At 34.6% G+C, this 17,703-nt stretch overlaps 1 protein-coding gene across 1 annotated transcript; it reads right to left on the bottom strand.

The window, feature by feature from the left end:
• Positions 1-10,100: 10,100 nt before the first annotated feature.
• On the bottom strand, positions 10,101-16,109 carry LOC132302728 (uncharacterized). The gene is made up of 6 exons (XM_059799649.1): positions 15,702-16,109; positions 13,703-13,763; positions 13,413-13,548; positions 12,201-12,528; positions 11,032-11,160; positions 10,101-10,949 (listed from the first exon to the last, which is right to left on the bottom strand). The coding sequence occupies exons 1-6, from the start codon at positions 15,799-15,801 to the stop codon at positions 10,474-10,476; spliced, it is 1,230 nt and encodes a 409-aa protein (XP_059655632.1). The 5' UTR covers positions 15,802-16,109; the 3' UTR covers positions 10,101-10,473.
• Between the last annotated feature and the right edge of the window lie 1,594 nt (positions 16,110-17,703).

The following is a 17,703-nucleotide window of genomic DNA, read 5'->3' as shown; positions in this document are numbered from 1 at the left end:
TTACAGATTTTTTTTTATTGTTTGGGCTTATTTTGTGAACTATTGGGCTTCAATAGGGTTGTTACTTAAGGCCCAGTGAGCCATTAGATTAGGGTTAGTATTTATTTTATTTAGGTAAATATTATTTGGATTATTAAGTTTTTTTTTATTATTATTCTGTATCGTATATTTTATTCTCTCTGGAAAACACGAAGAGGAAAAAAGTTAGGGTTCTTGAGAAAAGCTCAGAGAAGAAGAAGAGGAGCCAGATGAATCAAAGGATGGGGCTTTGTGACATCTTGCATCCATCAACCATGAGTGGCTAATTCTTCAACTTAGGGTTGGTTAAACCCTAAGCATGTCACGTAATTCTTAACTCTTGACCTTTGGGGATTAATTTGTGTAATTTATGTTATAGCCTTGATATATATATATTAATTCTTTCATTTGATTGTCTATGTCAATTTCATATTGTCTTATATGTTTTTGAATGATAATCAATTTCTACACTTGATTTCTTTGTGACTTGAATCTTGTGATGGCTATACATTGTATTAATTAGATGTAATTGTGTTTTGATTTGATGGAAATTGCTTTTATTAGATGGGTTGTACTACAAAATTAGGTTAATGTCTTGTCTAAATAGTTTAATTTCAGGCTTAGTTAGTTTAATTTAAAGTTAATTAATTTAATTGCAATTTAATTCCTAGGTAAGTAGACAATCCATACTAGTGCTTGAAATCCATACTTATTGTCACAATTGCATTACCCTCTAGATTAATGTGTGTTGAAATTGTAACTTAAATTAATGAATCATGCTTTGAATTGGTGAATTACACTACACTTAGTTTAATTGTCATTAGGTAGTTGATTCATGCTTGAAATTGATGATTTATACTTTTTATTGCAATTATTAGCCATATTCTAGATTACACATTTTTATTCCCCAATTAGTTAAAAGTTAATGAGTTAGGAAATGTGCTTAGTGGTGAATCCTACACCCTAAGTCTCTTTCCAATCTTTTATACTCTACTCTTTATTTGCATTATTAAGTTTAAAATTAGTCTAATCACAAAACCAAACTTTTTTAGTAATCACATAAGCACTAAAGTAGAATTTAATTCTGAAAAACCTATAATTGTTTAGATCTCTTGGGACGATCCCTGCTCACTTCATATTCTATAGTATAAGTGTTTAGTGGTTTTATAAATTTTAAAATATGGTGCCCACTTGACATTATTTCTAAACCTAAAGTGTTGTGCATTATTTTGTGCACACGCTCGGTCGCACCAAAACCCTCACTCGCACACCTGACTACCATGGTCTCAAGAACCCATACACCGATACCTGAAACTCACACCCAACGCAGCCACCGTGCCATGAAATACAAACCCATTCTGATGTCGTGCTCTAAGCACCACACAAAATGTAACAAGAAGATAAAAATAGCTACACACCAAATAGCTCAATCCACGAGTTAAAAGACTAAGCCATCCGTTCGATAAGAACTGACACCCAGCCACCCTGGAACAACTGAGCTCCTCACCAACTTAGGTCAAAACTCACACAACCATCCCATGCTCGACCGTGTACACACACAAGAATATAGGTATATACACAAGGCATACTTATATACGCATACATAATAACCGAAGTATACCCTTGACACAACCGTGTCCTATCACATAAGTTTAAACAATAAGTCCACTAAGTTATTAGGTGAAAATTAAACATCCCTTCTGTCCTCATCATTATTTCATATGATACACACTTGCACAATCCGTACTCACAACTTGCCATCAACATACCCCTCATACTTATTACCATATCAAAATTAACATGTTTTCTATCATTATCATGGTAAAAGTATGCATTATTTTAAACACATTAACATGTGATCACATAAGCAAATAAGCAAGTACTCAAATGAGCATGCTTTTCAAAACCGTAAACACATAAGCAACTAAGCAAGTAAGCGTACTTCTCAAAACGATAAACACTTTAACATGCAATGCATCTAAGTCAACTCATGTCTTTCTTAGGTTAACCTTACCCGTCGTCCTTAGGTTTTCGAACCTAAAGTTCTAATACCATTTTGTAATGACCCAAACCGGGGGTCGGATTGCTAACCGGGTCTTTACTGGAACCCGAGGACATACTAGGGGTAAAATGGTCTTTTTACAATATGAAAGGATAACCCATCCTTAAACTAGTCAAATGAGGTTTAAAATAACTATTCTAGTCATTCCATGATGCTTGGTGAGGTTCCACGATCACCGGATATGAATTCCCAAAAGTACCCTTACACAAAGCTGTCAAACTATTAACCAAAATGCATACACTAGGGGACTTGAACCGGTTCAAGATGGGCAGTAAGCCCATACGTGAACCAAATGCACCCCTTGAACCAGTTCAACAGGGCTGAACCGGTTCAAGATGTCTAGAACCCTAAAATCAGCCCAGAAAATGCCCAAAATTGATTTTGTGCACTTAGGCACTCATTTAGTCCTTTTGTGACCTTTCTCAAAGCCCAAACCTATCCCAAATCTTCATTTCATGATGATACCAACACAACTATAAAGAATTAAAAATCCAATAAGGTCATACATGAGTCCGTTACATTATTAAAATTAAATTAGAGTGTCATACATCGAAAATGTGGCCTTAAGGCCTTACATGGATATTAAAATCATGGTGAGACCACAAAATACAAATGGATGGTCTTAAGACCATTTCCAACCATGTAGGTGATACAAAATGTTCCTTAATATAATATACAACAAATATGAGTAAAACACACATCGAGTACAAAAATCCAAGTCCGTCAACCCGACTAAACAGATGGTGGATTGTCGTCCGCCACTCCTTTGCCATATTCTGAAAAATGTTAATAATAAAGGGGTGAGCATAAAGCTCAGTAGGAGGTGCCTAAGACACACCTTTTGTGACCCTGTGAATTCCAAACAATGAATAGAGTAAAGAGAACGGAATCATACAACTCAGAGGAGAACGATAACTGTAATATCAACAACAAACAATCCAAGTCATAATCACGCCATGTATGCCAATGAAGTGAAATGCAATGTTCATGTCGCTCCCCATTTTCTGAAACATTTTCGTTTAAACATCCAAACCGTTAGTGTAATCTGACCCAAGGCACCTCCAAGACGTCACGAATTGAGGGTTGGTTAACTATCCACAGCCACAAGGCACCTTCAAGGCGTCGCATCCGGCCTAATTAGCTCAACCATACTCCCTTTTAGACTACACTAATACTACGGATCACTAGGCGCCTCTTACGCGTCCGGGTTTTCGCAAACACTTTTCAAAACATTTACCAAAAAAATCATTTTTTCTTTCCTTTTCAAATCTTTTTCCCATTTCATCCCAATGCTTATGCATGAATGTATCATGCCATCTCATGCCATGTCAATATTCATTATCATGCTTCTAATTTAAGCTTAACCACCTAACATGCTTTAGAATAACACAAACAACGTATCATGCTTCCAAGCAAATAAAAAATTTAGCATGTTAAGCATAAAATATATGAAAACAAATCCACATAAGCATGCTTCCCACAACAATTCCACAAACCACTTACACATATATCCTCTACACATAGAATTTCACATAGATATACAAATCATTCAAGAGTTAATCACAATTAAGCATGCATTTCACACAAATCAACTTATACATATAATCATGAGCTTCATATACAACAACTAAATCATTTTAGAGGCAACCATCTCAAATTAAGCATGCTTAGCTATAAATAACAAAAAAAAAAATTCACAAAGGAACAAGAATTTCAGGGATTAGGAACCCCTACCTCGATCCAAGCCAAAAGCCCCAATTTGTGCCCTAGATCCCAAATCTCCTAGAGTGCACCAAACAAGAAATTGCTCCGATCCAATCGTAGATCTCGCCGTAATCTTTAATTTGCCGTAAACTGTACTTAAAAACTCTAAAGATTGAGGGAGTAATTGGAGCTAGAAATTATGAAAAAAAAAAAAAAAAAGAGAGAAAAAAAGAGAGAGGGAGAGAGCTTCCGAGAGAGGGTGAGAGAAGTGAGACCAAATATGGTCTCATAACCATTAAATTGGGTGATGGCGGGTCCACCTCCAAAAATAATTTCTTTTTATTTTATTTTATTTTTTATTTCCATTCTCATTTTACACCACACACATATATAAATATACTCCTATACACATATTAAATTATAACCACTTAAAATACATTAAATAAAATGATCATAATACAACTAGACCCGAACAAAACTCCCGTAGGCAACAATTCAGACAGCGGGTCCCACACGGGACTGTCTGGCTCAAAAAATGAAAAAAAAAATGCCGAAATGGCAACCATTGCATCTCAAAGAGTCCTGAACTCAATGAAATGCCCCAATCAACTCTCGGGCACACCCGGTACACTCCAAGGTGTTCGGCATGTAAAACGAAAAAAGATGAAAATACCCTCGAAAAAAATCAGAAATTTCAAGTAATTGGAAACTGGTGAAAAACAAAAATATTACAGTAAATCAGTCACAACAGATGACTTATCAACAATAAAGTTGGATAAACTATCAGCCTGGTACTGAAATTGGCCAGCCTTGCCAATCTCGGCAGGAAATTTTGCCAGAAAATCGGCAGCATAGTTTGCTAGAATATTACCAGTCACCAGCAAAGTTTATCGAAACGATGGAGGAGATTAAAACAATGATAATTCAGATATCGGCTATGTACAGGAAACCTTATCTCGACCAAGTGGTAAATTAGCATGTCACCCCTGTATCACAACCTCCATTACATGAGGGGCTGCCGATAACCAGTACCAAAATTAGCCAACCTTGCCGATCTCGGCAAGAAATTTTACCAAAAAATCGACAACAAAGTTTGCCAGAATATTATCAATCATTGACTACCAATTATTGGCAAGTTCCAATAGTAGAGTATCAGTAGGTGGAAAATCAGCGGGTTGTTCCTGTAAATCAAGATGGAAAGATAGAGCAAACCCAACTTGCTCCCATTCAACATGATTGCCATGAATGGAAGGGTACAAATCGGCTGAAAACAAAGTGGCCTATGTACCAGAATTCTTTACCGATATTGACATCTAATAATCGGCAAAAATAATTATCAGCTAAAAGAATTGTTTTAGCTTGTTGTCCTCAGCCCAACTTTAAGAAAAGAAGAAAAAGACTAGCTGATGTTAATTTCAAAAGGGTACTTAGAGTTCGGTTGAGAAAATCGGCTGAGGCAAAATTGGCTAAAAAACCAGCGGCTGCCGGGGAGTATGTGATTGCAAACCCTAAACAAAAGTTAGTTGATCCATACGCTCCATTTCAGCATACCGATTATAGTGAGGTCATGTTTGCCGATCAATGGACTTTATGGCATGATACAGTCCTGCCGATTGAGCCGAAAGTAAAATCAGCATAGGTTATTCTACGACATATCTTGACTCTTGCCGATTATAGTGAGGTCATGCTTGCCGATAAATGGACTTTTGGGCATGATATAGTCCTACCGATGGAGCTAAATGCAAAATCGACAGAAAGGAAATCAACTACGAAAACTTCATCGTGGCATAATGTCATACAGATAATAGGCAGATCGGTTAGAATGACACTTCACAACAATTTAATCCCTGCCGATCTTGATCATGATTTGCTAATGGAGTTAGAAAATGCATGGGGGGCAAGTCCTTCATAAGTTTATAAGCTAGCAATATTAGCGAACTTTCTGAAAATTTAGGAAGAAGCCTAAATCGGCAGATTTGGCTAATATGAAATAAAGATCATCTTAGAGGTGATTCAGAAGAAACAAAGCTTTGGAGCTCGTTGATTTGCAATCTGATTCCAAGTGACTAGCACAACCTTTGTTCAAAATTTCCTTCCAATGTACTTTAAATTTCAAATATCTTATCAGCTTGGGCGACCGACAGCCGATAAGACATTTAAAATTTGGGGGCATTGTTGACACCCTTTTTGGTAATTTTTGTATTAATGACATGGCAACCAATTTGGGTATAAATTGACACGTTGAAAAGGTTACAGAAGTTACATTCAGAGGCAAAGGAGATTTGAAGCATTTGAATTATTTAATAAATAGGGATTATAATTTTAGTATTTATCTTTTAGTTGATGTAAGTTAAATATTTATGTTTATATTTAGGATTAGTTTATTTTAAACTTATAGTTAGTTAGGTTATTAATAGGATTAGATTTTATTTGAAATTAGTAATTAATGATTTGAAAGAGTTTGATGTATTTAGAATGCTTATGCATAGGAGTTTGTTTTTATGAATTATTTTATAAATAATCAAAGAGGCATGCTGAGATAGAGGTCCAGCACCCTCAGAATCTTTAATTTATTTGTTTGCTTTCTCAAGCTCTTTCCCAAAATAGCATCCTTACTATTTTTCTCTATCCTTATCTCTTTTATTCTCGTTCTATCTCTCTCCCTCTAAATCTTTCTCGTCTCTTTATTATTTCTATATCTATTTCTCGCCCCTTTCTTTTCTCTCAATTGTTATTATAAATTACTCATTTTAAAGTCCTTTTAATTAAGGCAATTAGAACTCATTAAGGAGTATACTTGTTCTCTTTCTGCTGTAATCATCTGAAAGTCAATTTTCTCAAAGAGACTGCAAGATGACAACTCACACTCGAACCATATAGTTGGTTCTAGCACTCCCGCAACCTATCAAATTAGAATCGGATCTTAGGGGCCGATTTTAGCGTCAACATTCTTGGCAATGAAGTGGCTCACAAACTGCTTACTCAGTTCTTCGAAGGTGTCAATGGTTCCCAAACCTATATGTAAATTCATTTTATAAACCTATATGTAAATTCATTTTTTTTATATACAATGTATTAATATATATTTAAAATTAATCATAAATTTTATATAACTCTTAAACATTATAACTTATATATAATATATCTTATACATATAGTAATACATTATCGGTGTGTGTATAGGTTCTCAAACCCATATTTTCCGGATGCATAACCTATAAAACATTGCTCAAAGCAAGGATTTCAATGTACAACTTATCAATTTCACCGACGCCGCCTATACCCCTCCCACCTCATTGATCGGCTCAGATGATTCATTTTCTTTTTTCGGAAGGTTGGCTAAGATAAATTATTATAGTAGATCATCATTGATCTACTATTTTGGTGAGATCGTGTAGGTTATCAAATAAAGGGCAAAAATGAGATTTATTATTTGACCTTTACACATCAGCAATGATGCATGCATGGAGTTTAAATAAAGAGAAGTGTATAATAGTACATTTATTTTTTTGTCAAAAAATAAATTGTCATTAATTAATTTTGATAGGGGTATCAGAGCAATTTTGACTCGGATTTAATTTATGAACAATAAAGGTAAACCTGAAAGGGTGTCAAAGCATTTTAACTCTTAGGGCTGACAAATTATTAGATAGTTCTGGTCCATTAATACTTAGTAGACCAGTTAAAGACAGACTCTCGAATTGAAAAAATGGTCCCACAAGAGTTTATTAATAAATTATAAAATTTTATGATCGGAGGATTTTCATTGAATTAGTCCACCAAGTGTCCAATAGACCAGGACCATCTAATAATTTCTCATTATATTTATATAATTTGCTCTACTTTCCCAAAAGAAAAAAAAAAATAATAATAATAATAAAAAATAAAAAAATAAATGTGACAACAGATTACTTTTAGGCAAGTAAAGATGTGAAAAAATTCACTCATAACAATCAAACAAAAAGTCTCTGACTTTACTTCATGAAACACCATGTTTCCGGCTAAAGCTGTTATCAAAAAGGAAAATAATTCTTGTACCAAATAGTTGCAGTGAATTTTTAGACTTATTATTTTTAATTTATGCAATAAGTAAGGGAGTGAGGTCCTCCACTTACTTATATTTAGCATAAATAATCAATCAAAAACCATTCAATTAGATTATTTACTACAAATTTTCGACTTGAGTATCACTAATCTATCAAAAATAGAAAGTCTATGAAATCGGAACCCCTTGGAATATATAGCTTGTTTCTGGAAAACTGTCTTCAACAGTAACACATAACATACACAATTTTTATTTATTTTAATTTCTTTTTATTCCCATGAATTATATAAAGACAATTATGTCATGTTATAAGAAAGTATAGTGCATTTCTCTCTCTCCCCCCTTTTTATGTAGTCAAAAATCAGAATATAGGGAAGAGTTCGTCTAATATACCGCGTGAAGTGCTATTTGTAGAATTAGAAGTTTCTTCCTCAATAACATTTGGACTTTTCATACCAGCATAGTAACAAAGCATCGACTCACACACACACTCACACACGGAGCAAGTTCTCTATACGAACTTTAACGCTTGATTTACATTTGTTGTTGCAAGATTATTTAATAACCGCAAAGTTATACCAAACAGTACATACTGACTATATTATAAGGAGTAGTATGTGTTACATATACACACCCTCTCGCTTCTTGAATTCGGATCCTCTCCTGCACGAAAAAGCATGGTGGAGATCGCTTCACAAATAGTTGAGTTTGTCTACTCTGTCTCGAGAGCGATCTCCACTTACAGGAGAGGATCTAAATTCGTTCCTTTTCTCCCATCCTTTTCGCTATAGCCACTTGACAGAAAATCTAACCAAACCGCACTTTATGGGCACAAGAGAAATGCTTTGCAGCAGCAACCATGGTCGCCTCTGGCCCAGAACGCGATGCAGCTTTTGAACACTTCACATTGTCGCCTTCGCCTGAGACATTGAAGAATGAGACCAATGAGCTCAAGACCGATGAGTACCAACTGGCTTTCTTATGCCCGCTCATCTTGGCTAGAAGAATATGGCGAGAAATCTTTCTTCAAAACACTGGAGACACAGAGATGGATACGATTAAATTTCGGAGACTGATTAGCTTGCTTGATGGAGTCTGTGAAGCCCATTTCTCATTCTTATATAAGCTGAGATTTCTTGATGATCAAGCTAAATTTGGAGGGGAAACGCGGTTTGAATCCTTCGATAAATACAAAGGAATGATCCTAACAAGTAAAAAGTGGAACCCCTTTTTTGAATTTTGACCTTGGAATCTAATTGGGCCCACTTTAGCAGCATTTCCTTTTGAATATCAGTTTCTGGGAAATTGTCTTCAACAGTAACACATAACATACAGTCTTGTTTAGCAAGTAAAGGTGACGACGGAAGTAACGATCATTTTTCTCTTTTAGCCAAATTCTACCGTCTTAAACTGCCTAGTTACAAATTCAGGTGAACAATTGTAACACTCCGTATATAAAAAGAGTACTTCGAAAACTTTCGACTACCAAATTTCATCCATTAAATCGAGTGAGTCTCACAATGAGACCCGCATGAGACCTTCTAATCCAAAAAATCGGTTAGTTAAAAGCACTTCTCAATGACAAACTATCATTTTAAGCCCAATGATACCAAGAATTTGCTGTGTGTTTCACATAATCTGTTGGCATCATGATCGACACACAGTTACGTTGTGATCATCACCTGAAATTTATCTATTGATTAAAGGCACGAACGGAACAAACTGGCCAATCTATCTCATTCAAAGGATGGCCACTCTAGTTCTAAACCAAAGTATAAGCAGATGTTTTTCTGAACAATGTATAAGCAGATGTTTTTTCTGAACAATGTATAAGCACATGTTTTCAGAATGATTCTGTTTGAAGTAAAAGCAAGCGCGAACACAGCATATATAAGACATGTAAACAATCGTCCTGTTTCTTTCTCTTCATTACTGTCCATATTCGTTTAAAAGGTAAGAATGATGACAACGGGCAACACTACAGAAAGACCAGTTTCAAGTAGGAAGATTGAGTCTTTGGAATACCTAGAGAACTACCAGAACCCAAGTCCATCCCATCCCATTACCTTTTCTTAGTAGGTCATCCCACCCTTTAATCACCTAAGCCATTGCCGCAAAACAAATTAAATTGAACCGTAACAAATACACATATATGTATTGGCGTCTAAAATGGTAACATATAATGGTCATTGGTCAAGTGCAAGAATACATTGATTCTATGTTTTTGTAAACAGTTGGTCCAGTGGTCCTGTCAATGAGGGACATCCGGAATAATAGAAAGGACACATTCCTGACTTTTGACTTTCTTTGTGAACAATTGGTACAACATAAAATTTCTGGCATTTCCTAGGTTCAACCGTGGCAGATGTAAAATCTTGAGCCACCTTTGATTTAACATGTTCAACTTAGCATATATTTTTCATCAAAATGGTCAGTCAAATCGCCAGTACAGTGATGACTATTAGATTTCATAGCTACAAATTCATCCGAGATACTTGCTCATCTATAGCAGAGTACATTTCAAACATTTGCACTGACCTGAAAGAGTTATGTAGGTTTTCCTAGTCTGGGTCGTAACCGTAAGTATCTCTTGCGAAAATCTTAAGCTGCACAAGGAGAAACACAGAGCAAATATGTCCTCTTATCAATCAAATCCCCCTTCATCACCACTGCTGTCGCCAAACATAGAAGCCATTTTCATAGCCACCTTTGCTGCCATTTCCCTCCTTTGGAAATCAGGCATCAATCTCAAGTTGTCACGCATGTTCCCGATCTCTGACATCAACTGTTCCAAATCCTCAAAGTCATAATGCGTATCCTCATCAGGCTCTGAGGCTTTGTCAGGCTCATGTACTTTGGGCACTATTTCACTGTCACTCTGTGTTTGCAGCTGGGATACTGAAGCTGAGGACTGCAGCTCTCCTCCAACTGACCTAATTTCTTTCCCTCCATCACATTCCTTAGCATCAATAGTCTGAGCAACTGATCCCCCTGCACCTGCGGCCGAAGTAGAGCCATTTGCAGATACCCATCCTACATCTGTGTCATCCCATGGTTCTGCTGAACCCGCAGATAATATTTCATAATCAAATTCATAGTCTGATTCTTCATCTGACAACTCTGAGCAGTGAGGATGAGACATTCAGTTAGTTTGATTAAAGAAAAATTACGTTTCAAAATTAACAAATGTAATGTATCAAACCTTGCTTTTCAGGTAATGATGGTTCAGTTATCTTATTGCCAGATTTCAAGATCATTCCAGGCCATATATGAGCAGAAAGAGCCCCATAGAGTCGTTCTACACCCTGTGAATCGCCATCAACTGATAAACCTGTCAAGATAAATTCTTTATCTCATTAAATACTAAACCACGAATATGCACATACACAGATCGATAACTAAATCTTGTGGGGGACTATACTACAAAACATACTTCTATTTCAACTAACATGAACTTCGAAACAACTAGAAAGTACATGATTTAAGAAGAAATATGACACTGCAAAGGCATAAATTTATTGCTTAGCTGTAAATATGTTAGCCCATGCTAACACAATATGATGTGGCACCGGGCAAGTAAACATACACAGACAGCTAAAACAATCTGATGTGATACTGGGTTATTAAACATGGTAGCTCTTAGATCAAGTATACAGCAATTTACATGTATGTCAGCTTGTATAGATACACGTACTCTGGTATTAAACTCTTAGTGCTCATGTTTTGCCAAATTCTATGTGGCACTAGTACAATGAAGATGCCAAATCTCTAGATGCATAATGGATGCTAATACTCAAGTTCTCTGATACATGTACAGTAGCATCCATAATTTGAAGATTCTTTTATCTCAAACAGAGTCCCATACTCAAATATGCTCGGACACAGAACTACAAACACGCCTCGGGCAAAGAGATGTGGCTAACAAGGAATGAGAGTATTACTATAAAATAAAATAAAATAAAAATAACAAGGGTCACTTGGACAGATTTTTGTAAAGAAAGTATGGGAAATATAATAAAGCATGCTAGATTTGTCACTGAGTTCATGCACATGCAACATGACTCCTTTTTCCTCACATGAACTATAATTATAAATTGGAATGTTAGATCATTGATAGATTACTAGGAAAAGTGACTGTGTATCATAATTTAATGTATCCTATCCCTATACATGCTTCAGGGAAATTACTTGTCCAGTTTGAAGTACTGCATTTTTTTCTCCTGTTTCTTATTCTTTGAATGGACAAACTAACAAAGCAGGCTACTTCATATCCCTCAGTTGTGCATATATCATTTTTGGTTGCAAAAATAAAAAGCCGACAAGATGAATCACGAAAATGTAACTGAAAATTTTTTAGGCAATAGGTCTTACATCTGTCAAAATCAGCATTAGATGCACAAGCTTCAATGTATTCAATGTTGTGTTCACTGCACCATTCCAAACATGACTTCTTAATCTCCCACGATGGTTCTTCATCTCCTAATAAGCTACTTCCTTCGGATTCATAAATTCCAAAATCATAAAATTCTTGATTAGAATCAACAGGGGATTCTCCATGTTGCTGCAGGCGTCTTCTGTACTCAACATGAGCTGCATGTCCTGGAAGAAGGTCCACTTTGTTCCCAATACATAACAATATGTCAAACTTCTGAATATCAGTGCGAGAAACGCAATCCTTAATTGCAACAAGAGAAGATAGCTGCAGGTAATAACATAGAGAAAAGATGACATAAACAAAGCATGCTAATTCAAAGATAATAATTTTGCAGTTCACTGAAATTCTTATAAATTTATTCAAGAAGATTCTAAAAGAAGGAATGATACCAAATGCATGGAAGAAAAGCACAATAGTACCTATTTACAAAAACAAGGGGGATAAACAAAATTGAAACAATTATCATGGAATTAAATTAATGAGTTATACAATGAAACCATGGAAAGGGTAGAACAAAGACTAAGGAAGGAATAGGCAACCAATTTGAATTTATGCCAAGGAGATCTACAATATAGGCTATTTACTTAATAAGGCAATTAGTTGAAGAATGTAGAAGCAAAAAGATTTACATATGATCTTTATAGATTCAGAAAAGGTATACCGATTTGGTGATATATATGATTTGGTGAGAAATTTTTTATTTTTTATTTTTAAAAGAAACAATTAAATTCTTCTATAAATGATGAAGATTATTTAGGATATGTTTGTAAATATTGAAACTAGAGTTCGGACTACATGTGGTGAGACAAGTAATTTTTCTATGCATGTGAGATTGCACCAATGGTCTGCACAAAGTCCATATTTAATCGCAATAATTTTAGATGAGATAACAAAAGAATTACAGTGACACACTTTATGGTGCATGTTGTTTGACAATGGTAGGAATAGTGTCATTAGACACGTCCAAAGAAAATTAGAAAGGCAGAGAAACGTGTTAGAATCAAAAGGTTTAAAAGTTAGTAGGGCTAAAACTGAATATGTGGATTGTAAATTTAGTAAACAGTTGGATATTGATGATGTAATGGGTCTAAGGCAAGGATGATGATTATGATAAAACTATAGAGAAGAAATATGAGGATAAGGCTAACATCATTCATGTCGAAAACCATCACCAAGGCAGCCAACTGGTCAACTACTGGTAAGGCCATAATAGAAAAGTCTTCCTGAAGATGAGCCATCCATATGGAAACATCAGCAGTGTAATACTTCGTATTGATAGTCCACCTGATAAATAAACCACAACACAACATAAGTACATACTTGGGAATTTTTTTTTTTTTTTTTTTTAATAAACATGCATATTATTATTATTCCATTGATTAGGTCAAATATTGTAACAGATCTAGTTTCTTTAAGAAAAAAACCTTAATCAACATACCCATAGGCAAGTACATCCGATGATGAATCAGAAGAGTCTTCAAATTCCACAGAGAGTAATCCTACCAAAAAAAAAAAAAAAAAGCTTAAAATGGTTAAGGTGAACGGTCTATCAACCTTCAACAAAGCTTATGTCCTACTGCATTAATCCACAATGTATGTCCCCAAAGTTAATGCATAATGCATCAATTGAAGGAAAACAAAAAGTACTAATATTAGGGGAATGCAGTGACAAACATTAACATTGCATTAAAGTTTATTTTATCAGCAGCCACAATAGCTTAAATGACCAAAATTGTGTCTCTATCGTCTTTTACTTTATTTAATATTATTTAAAGAATATAACTTTTGGTTTTCTGAAAAGGGAATGATAACATAATCAAGAGGGAAAAACTACATAAGACAGACAGAATAAGACAGAAAGAGGACTGAAATGGCAAAAGTGAAAAAGAAAAAGACCAACTAAGAAGGCACCAAGAAGAGGTCTAACAAGTGTATATAAAAGCTAATGTGGATTCTTGTTCAACTGTTATTATGAAAGAAGTTGCCGCCCTTTTAGCCAAGAAATCAGCTTTGACATTCTCCGTGCCATAATACTCGGATAATTGCAATGTATATGATCTCTGTTATTACTTATTACATGTGGATACATCCATAAGGCATACATCAATATAATACTCTACTTCACCACCATTGCATGAGCTCCTTCAACCATAGTTTTTATATTCAATTTTATTGGATGTTTCATTAAGAGTTGTGGATCTAACTTTACGCGCTAGAAGGATAAATTAATGTTCCTGCTTACTGTTCTAAAGATTTCTTGTGTTCTGGATCCAAATCTTCAACCACTCGCAGAACTTAGGGGAAAAAATGTGCTGGTACTGGAGTTCTTGATGTACCATTTTGAATTTATTGTTATAATAGTCTTGAACTCCAGAACAAGTATTTAGTTGTTCTTGCTCCAGATTCAAGACTGTTCCAGCCATTTTGACAAACTCTTGTTCTGAACGGCACTGTGTATAATGCATATGAACCTTTTTTTTTTTAAAGGATTTTGGAGGGCTTGTATATTGAGTAGATAGCAACAGGTTAAAAATGAATAATTAATAAATAACTCAACTTTAGAGGGCTTTGTAAGCTCTCTTTCATGGTTCCCAGACAGAATTGAGTTAATAAATAACTTCTTTTTTTTTTCCTTTTTGATATTCAATGACCAAATAAATAAGTCGATATCTTGGTTTAAACTAAAAGGCGATTGACCAGAAAAAAAGTTACTACAAAGCTTTTAACTCAGATAAAATAAATAACAAGTTAGCACTGACCAGAAAATATGCATACCAATCAAGGGTTAAATCTTTCCCATTTTACTAAAAGTTTTCCAATGCTATTTGAAGTATGTTAGTCCTTCGAAAAGTAGTTTCTAGATTTAATCAATTTATAGGTAAAAATTGGAAAAGTAACGAAATTTTTTATTATAGTTCTTAGACTCGACCATCCTTGTTTCATGCTTGAAAAACTCCAAATTTTGTGGTATCAAAATTAATTCAATCTTTTAGCTGGAGCTACATGTTCTGGCAGGAAAAGAACGGATTTTATAAAAGTGCTCCCACAATAAGAAAAAATAATCACTCTCTTTCACCTCTGCCAAGTCCACATGAAGGCTAAGAGCTCAATTTAGAACCAAAGCTAGCCATATATTAGTGCAAAATCTGCAAAAGGTTAGATGGCCACCAAACTTTTCAATAGTGAGACCTAAAACTCTTTACACATCAATCTAACCTTTTCTCACCACATCAACGAAACAATGCAAATTTCACACAAGTCAAATTGTTCAATTTGATGCCCTTATACTTGGAAAAAACCAGAGAGATCAATTTTACTATTAATCATGAGACATCAAATATGATCTATATTAAACTTCAGTCATCTAATTCTGATGCGACCCAACACATACATACATATATATGTGTATGTGTGTGTGTGTGGAGAGAGAGACTTACGGGAGAGAAGAGTCCGTTTACCGACGTTAGAGGATCCGATGATGAGGATTCCGGGTCTCTGATCCAGCGAATCTGTATCGGCGACGACTTGCTGATCCATTAGTGTGATTGGTCTTCACTTTGGTATCACTATCAGTATCAGAGCTCCTTGAAATTGAATTTTCTAAACCCTAGCTCGTTTAGTGATAATATGCCAGTCTTCACAGCTCAGGTTTTGAAAGTACTACTATTACTACTACAAATATCAGCCATAGATTAACAGCTCCAATTCGAATTGTAGTAGCTGTAAATCACAATAGTTGAGCGTAATGCTTCAGAACCAACAAGTTCAAAGAAAACCCAATCGTGTTGTACGACCTTGAAAGCAGGTTTCCAGGCCCGTAACCAATTACCCAGTCACCACTCACCACTTGTCTGTAGAATACAGGTTTTTATTTTATTTTTATTTGTTTTTGCCGACTCAAAGTGGTAAAAAATAGAGTCGTATTCATTTGGTCCATAATTCGTCATATCGTCCCATGCGTTCGACTCCTAATTAATTTTTTTTTTTTTTTTTTTTTTTTTAAGGGTTTTATATTGTAATACGTTTTTTAAGAGTCTTAAATTATAAGATTTTATTATACTTACTATTACTGAAATTGATAACGCGACTGCAAATCATGATTTAGACATCTTTTTTTTATACTTTTACTTAGATTTGACCTAAAATAAATTTCAACTAGACCATAATTAAGGCTTGATTTTGGACAGAGCCTAATATGATCCAAAGTTACGAAACTAAAGAGGCAAATATATATATATATATATATATATATATATATATATATTGATGAAATGTAACACCAACAGAAGGGTAAACTGTGACATTTTGACAAAACCATGGTTGAGATTATTGTTTTAACAAGTGATTCTAAGGTCTGTTAGAAAAACGTACTCTTCTTTCATTTATAGTTGAGTTGGAGGGTTAGATGATTAGTTATTAGGGTAAAGGTTTGAGATTCCTAAAGGGCAAATGGATGTATAAGTGAATGATTAGTTATTAGGGTGAAGGTTCGAGATTCTAAAAGGGCAAATGGATGTATAAGTGAGATGTGCGTTTCTTGCCCATAAAAATAATAATAAAAAATAAAAAATAATAATAAATTAATAGATTAATAGCCTAGCAATATCAGACTCTTACTTTTCAAATGTAATAATAAATAATTAAAAAAGTCAATAGACCAGTGGCCTAACGATACTAAGCTCCTACTTTTCAAAGAGAAGTAAGGAGTTCGAACCCTTTGTAAAGATATGTGTGTGTGAGTACTAAAAAAAAAAAAAAAAATGTGTGTGTAACTTGGGCTTAGTGGGCAGTGGCAACGCACATGTGACATGTTGAAGAATGTTTAACCTCGGTTCGGGCCTAACCATGGTGTAGTCTTTACTTAGGAGGCCAATATTGAAAGTTGGAGCCCATATCTAAACTCGGGGAGCCTACTTTTTCAACCCAATAGAAGCAATTGGAGTTAGGCCCAAGTCCTATATAGAAAAGAAAATTTAAATCTTAACAGGAAAATAAGTCAATGATAGATGTAAATGTTGTTTAATTGAAAATTTACTGCTCATCATAAAAAGTTACTGATACACTAGTGGAATTTATGGTGTTTATTTTATTGACAAAATTGGTGGTTCAATTTTTTTTCAAGAATTTTTATGTCTAATGTTGTTACGCCTATCAACATATCATATTCAAATGGAATCCGGTTTCGATCCATAATTCCATGGATTATTTTATACTCAATAAATATCCAATTTTCAATTTATCAAATATCCAATTCCATAATCCAATTTGTTAACATTTGTAATTTTTGGAAAAAAATAAAATATATAAATTAGGAAAATTGAGAGAGAGATGATAAATGAATATATATATATATATATATATATGTGTGTGAAAGAATAAAGACGAAACATTTGATATAAAGAAAAAATAAATAAAGGGTTAAAACCAATATAGGGAAGA

This window comes from Cornus florida, unplaced genomic scaffold (genome assembly GCF_030987335.1).
Source record: "Cornus florida cultivar Cherokee Brave unplaced genomic scaffold, ASM3098733v1 CherokeeBrave_3.0.0_Hap2_Chr04, whole genome shotgun sequence".
Taxonomy (NCBI): Eukaryota; Viridiplantae; Streptophyta; class Magnoliopsida; order Cornales; family Cornaceae; genus Cornus; species Cornus florida.
The sequence above is the reverse complement of the archived record's forward strand: the minus strand, read 5'-3'. Positions and strand labels throughout refer to the sequence as shown.

Excerpts from the sequence above, each read along its gene's own strand:
- LOC132302728 (XM_059799649.1), bottom strand. The coding sequence starts at position 15,801 with ATGGATCAGCAAGTCGTCGCCGATACAGATTCGCTGGATCAGAGACCC. Across the intron at positions 11,161-12,200 it reads TAATGCTGATTTTGACAGAT|GTTTATCAGTTGATGGCGAT; the intron begins GTAAGACCTATT and ends TTATCTTGACAG. Across the intron at positions 10,950-11,031 it reads ATCATTACCTGAAAAGCAAG|AGTTGTCAGATGAAGAATCA; the intron begins GTTTGATACATT and ends CTCACTGCTCAG.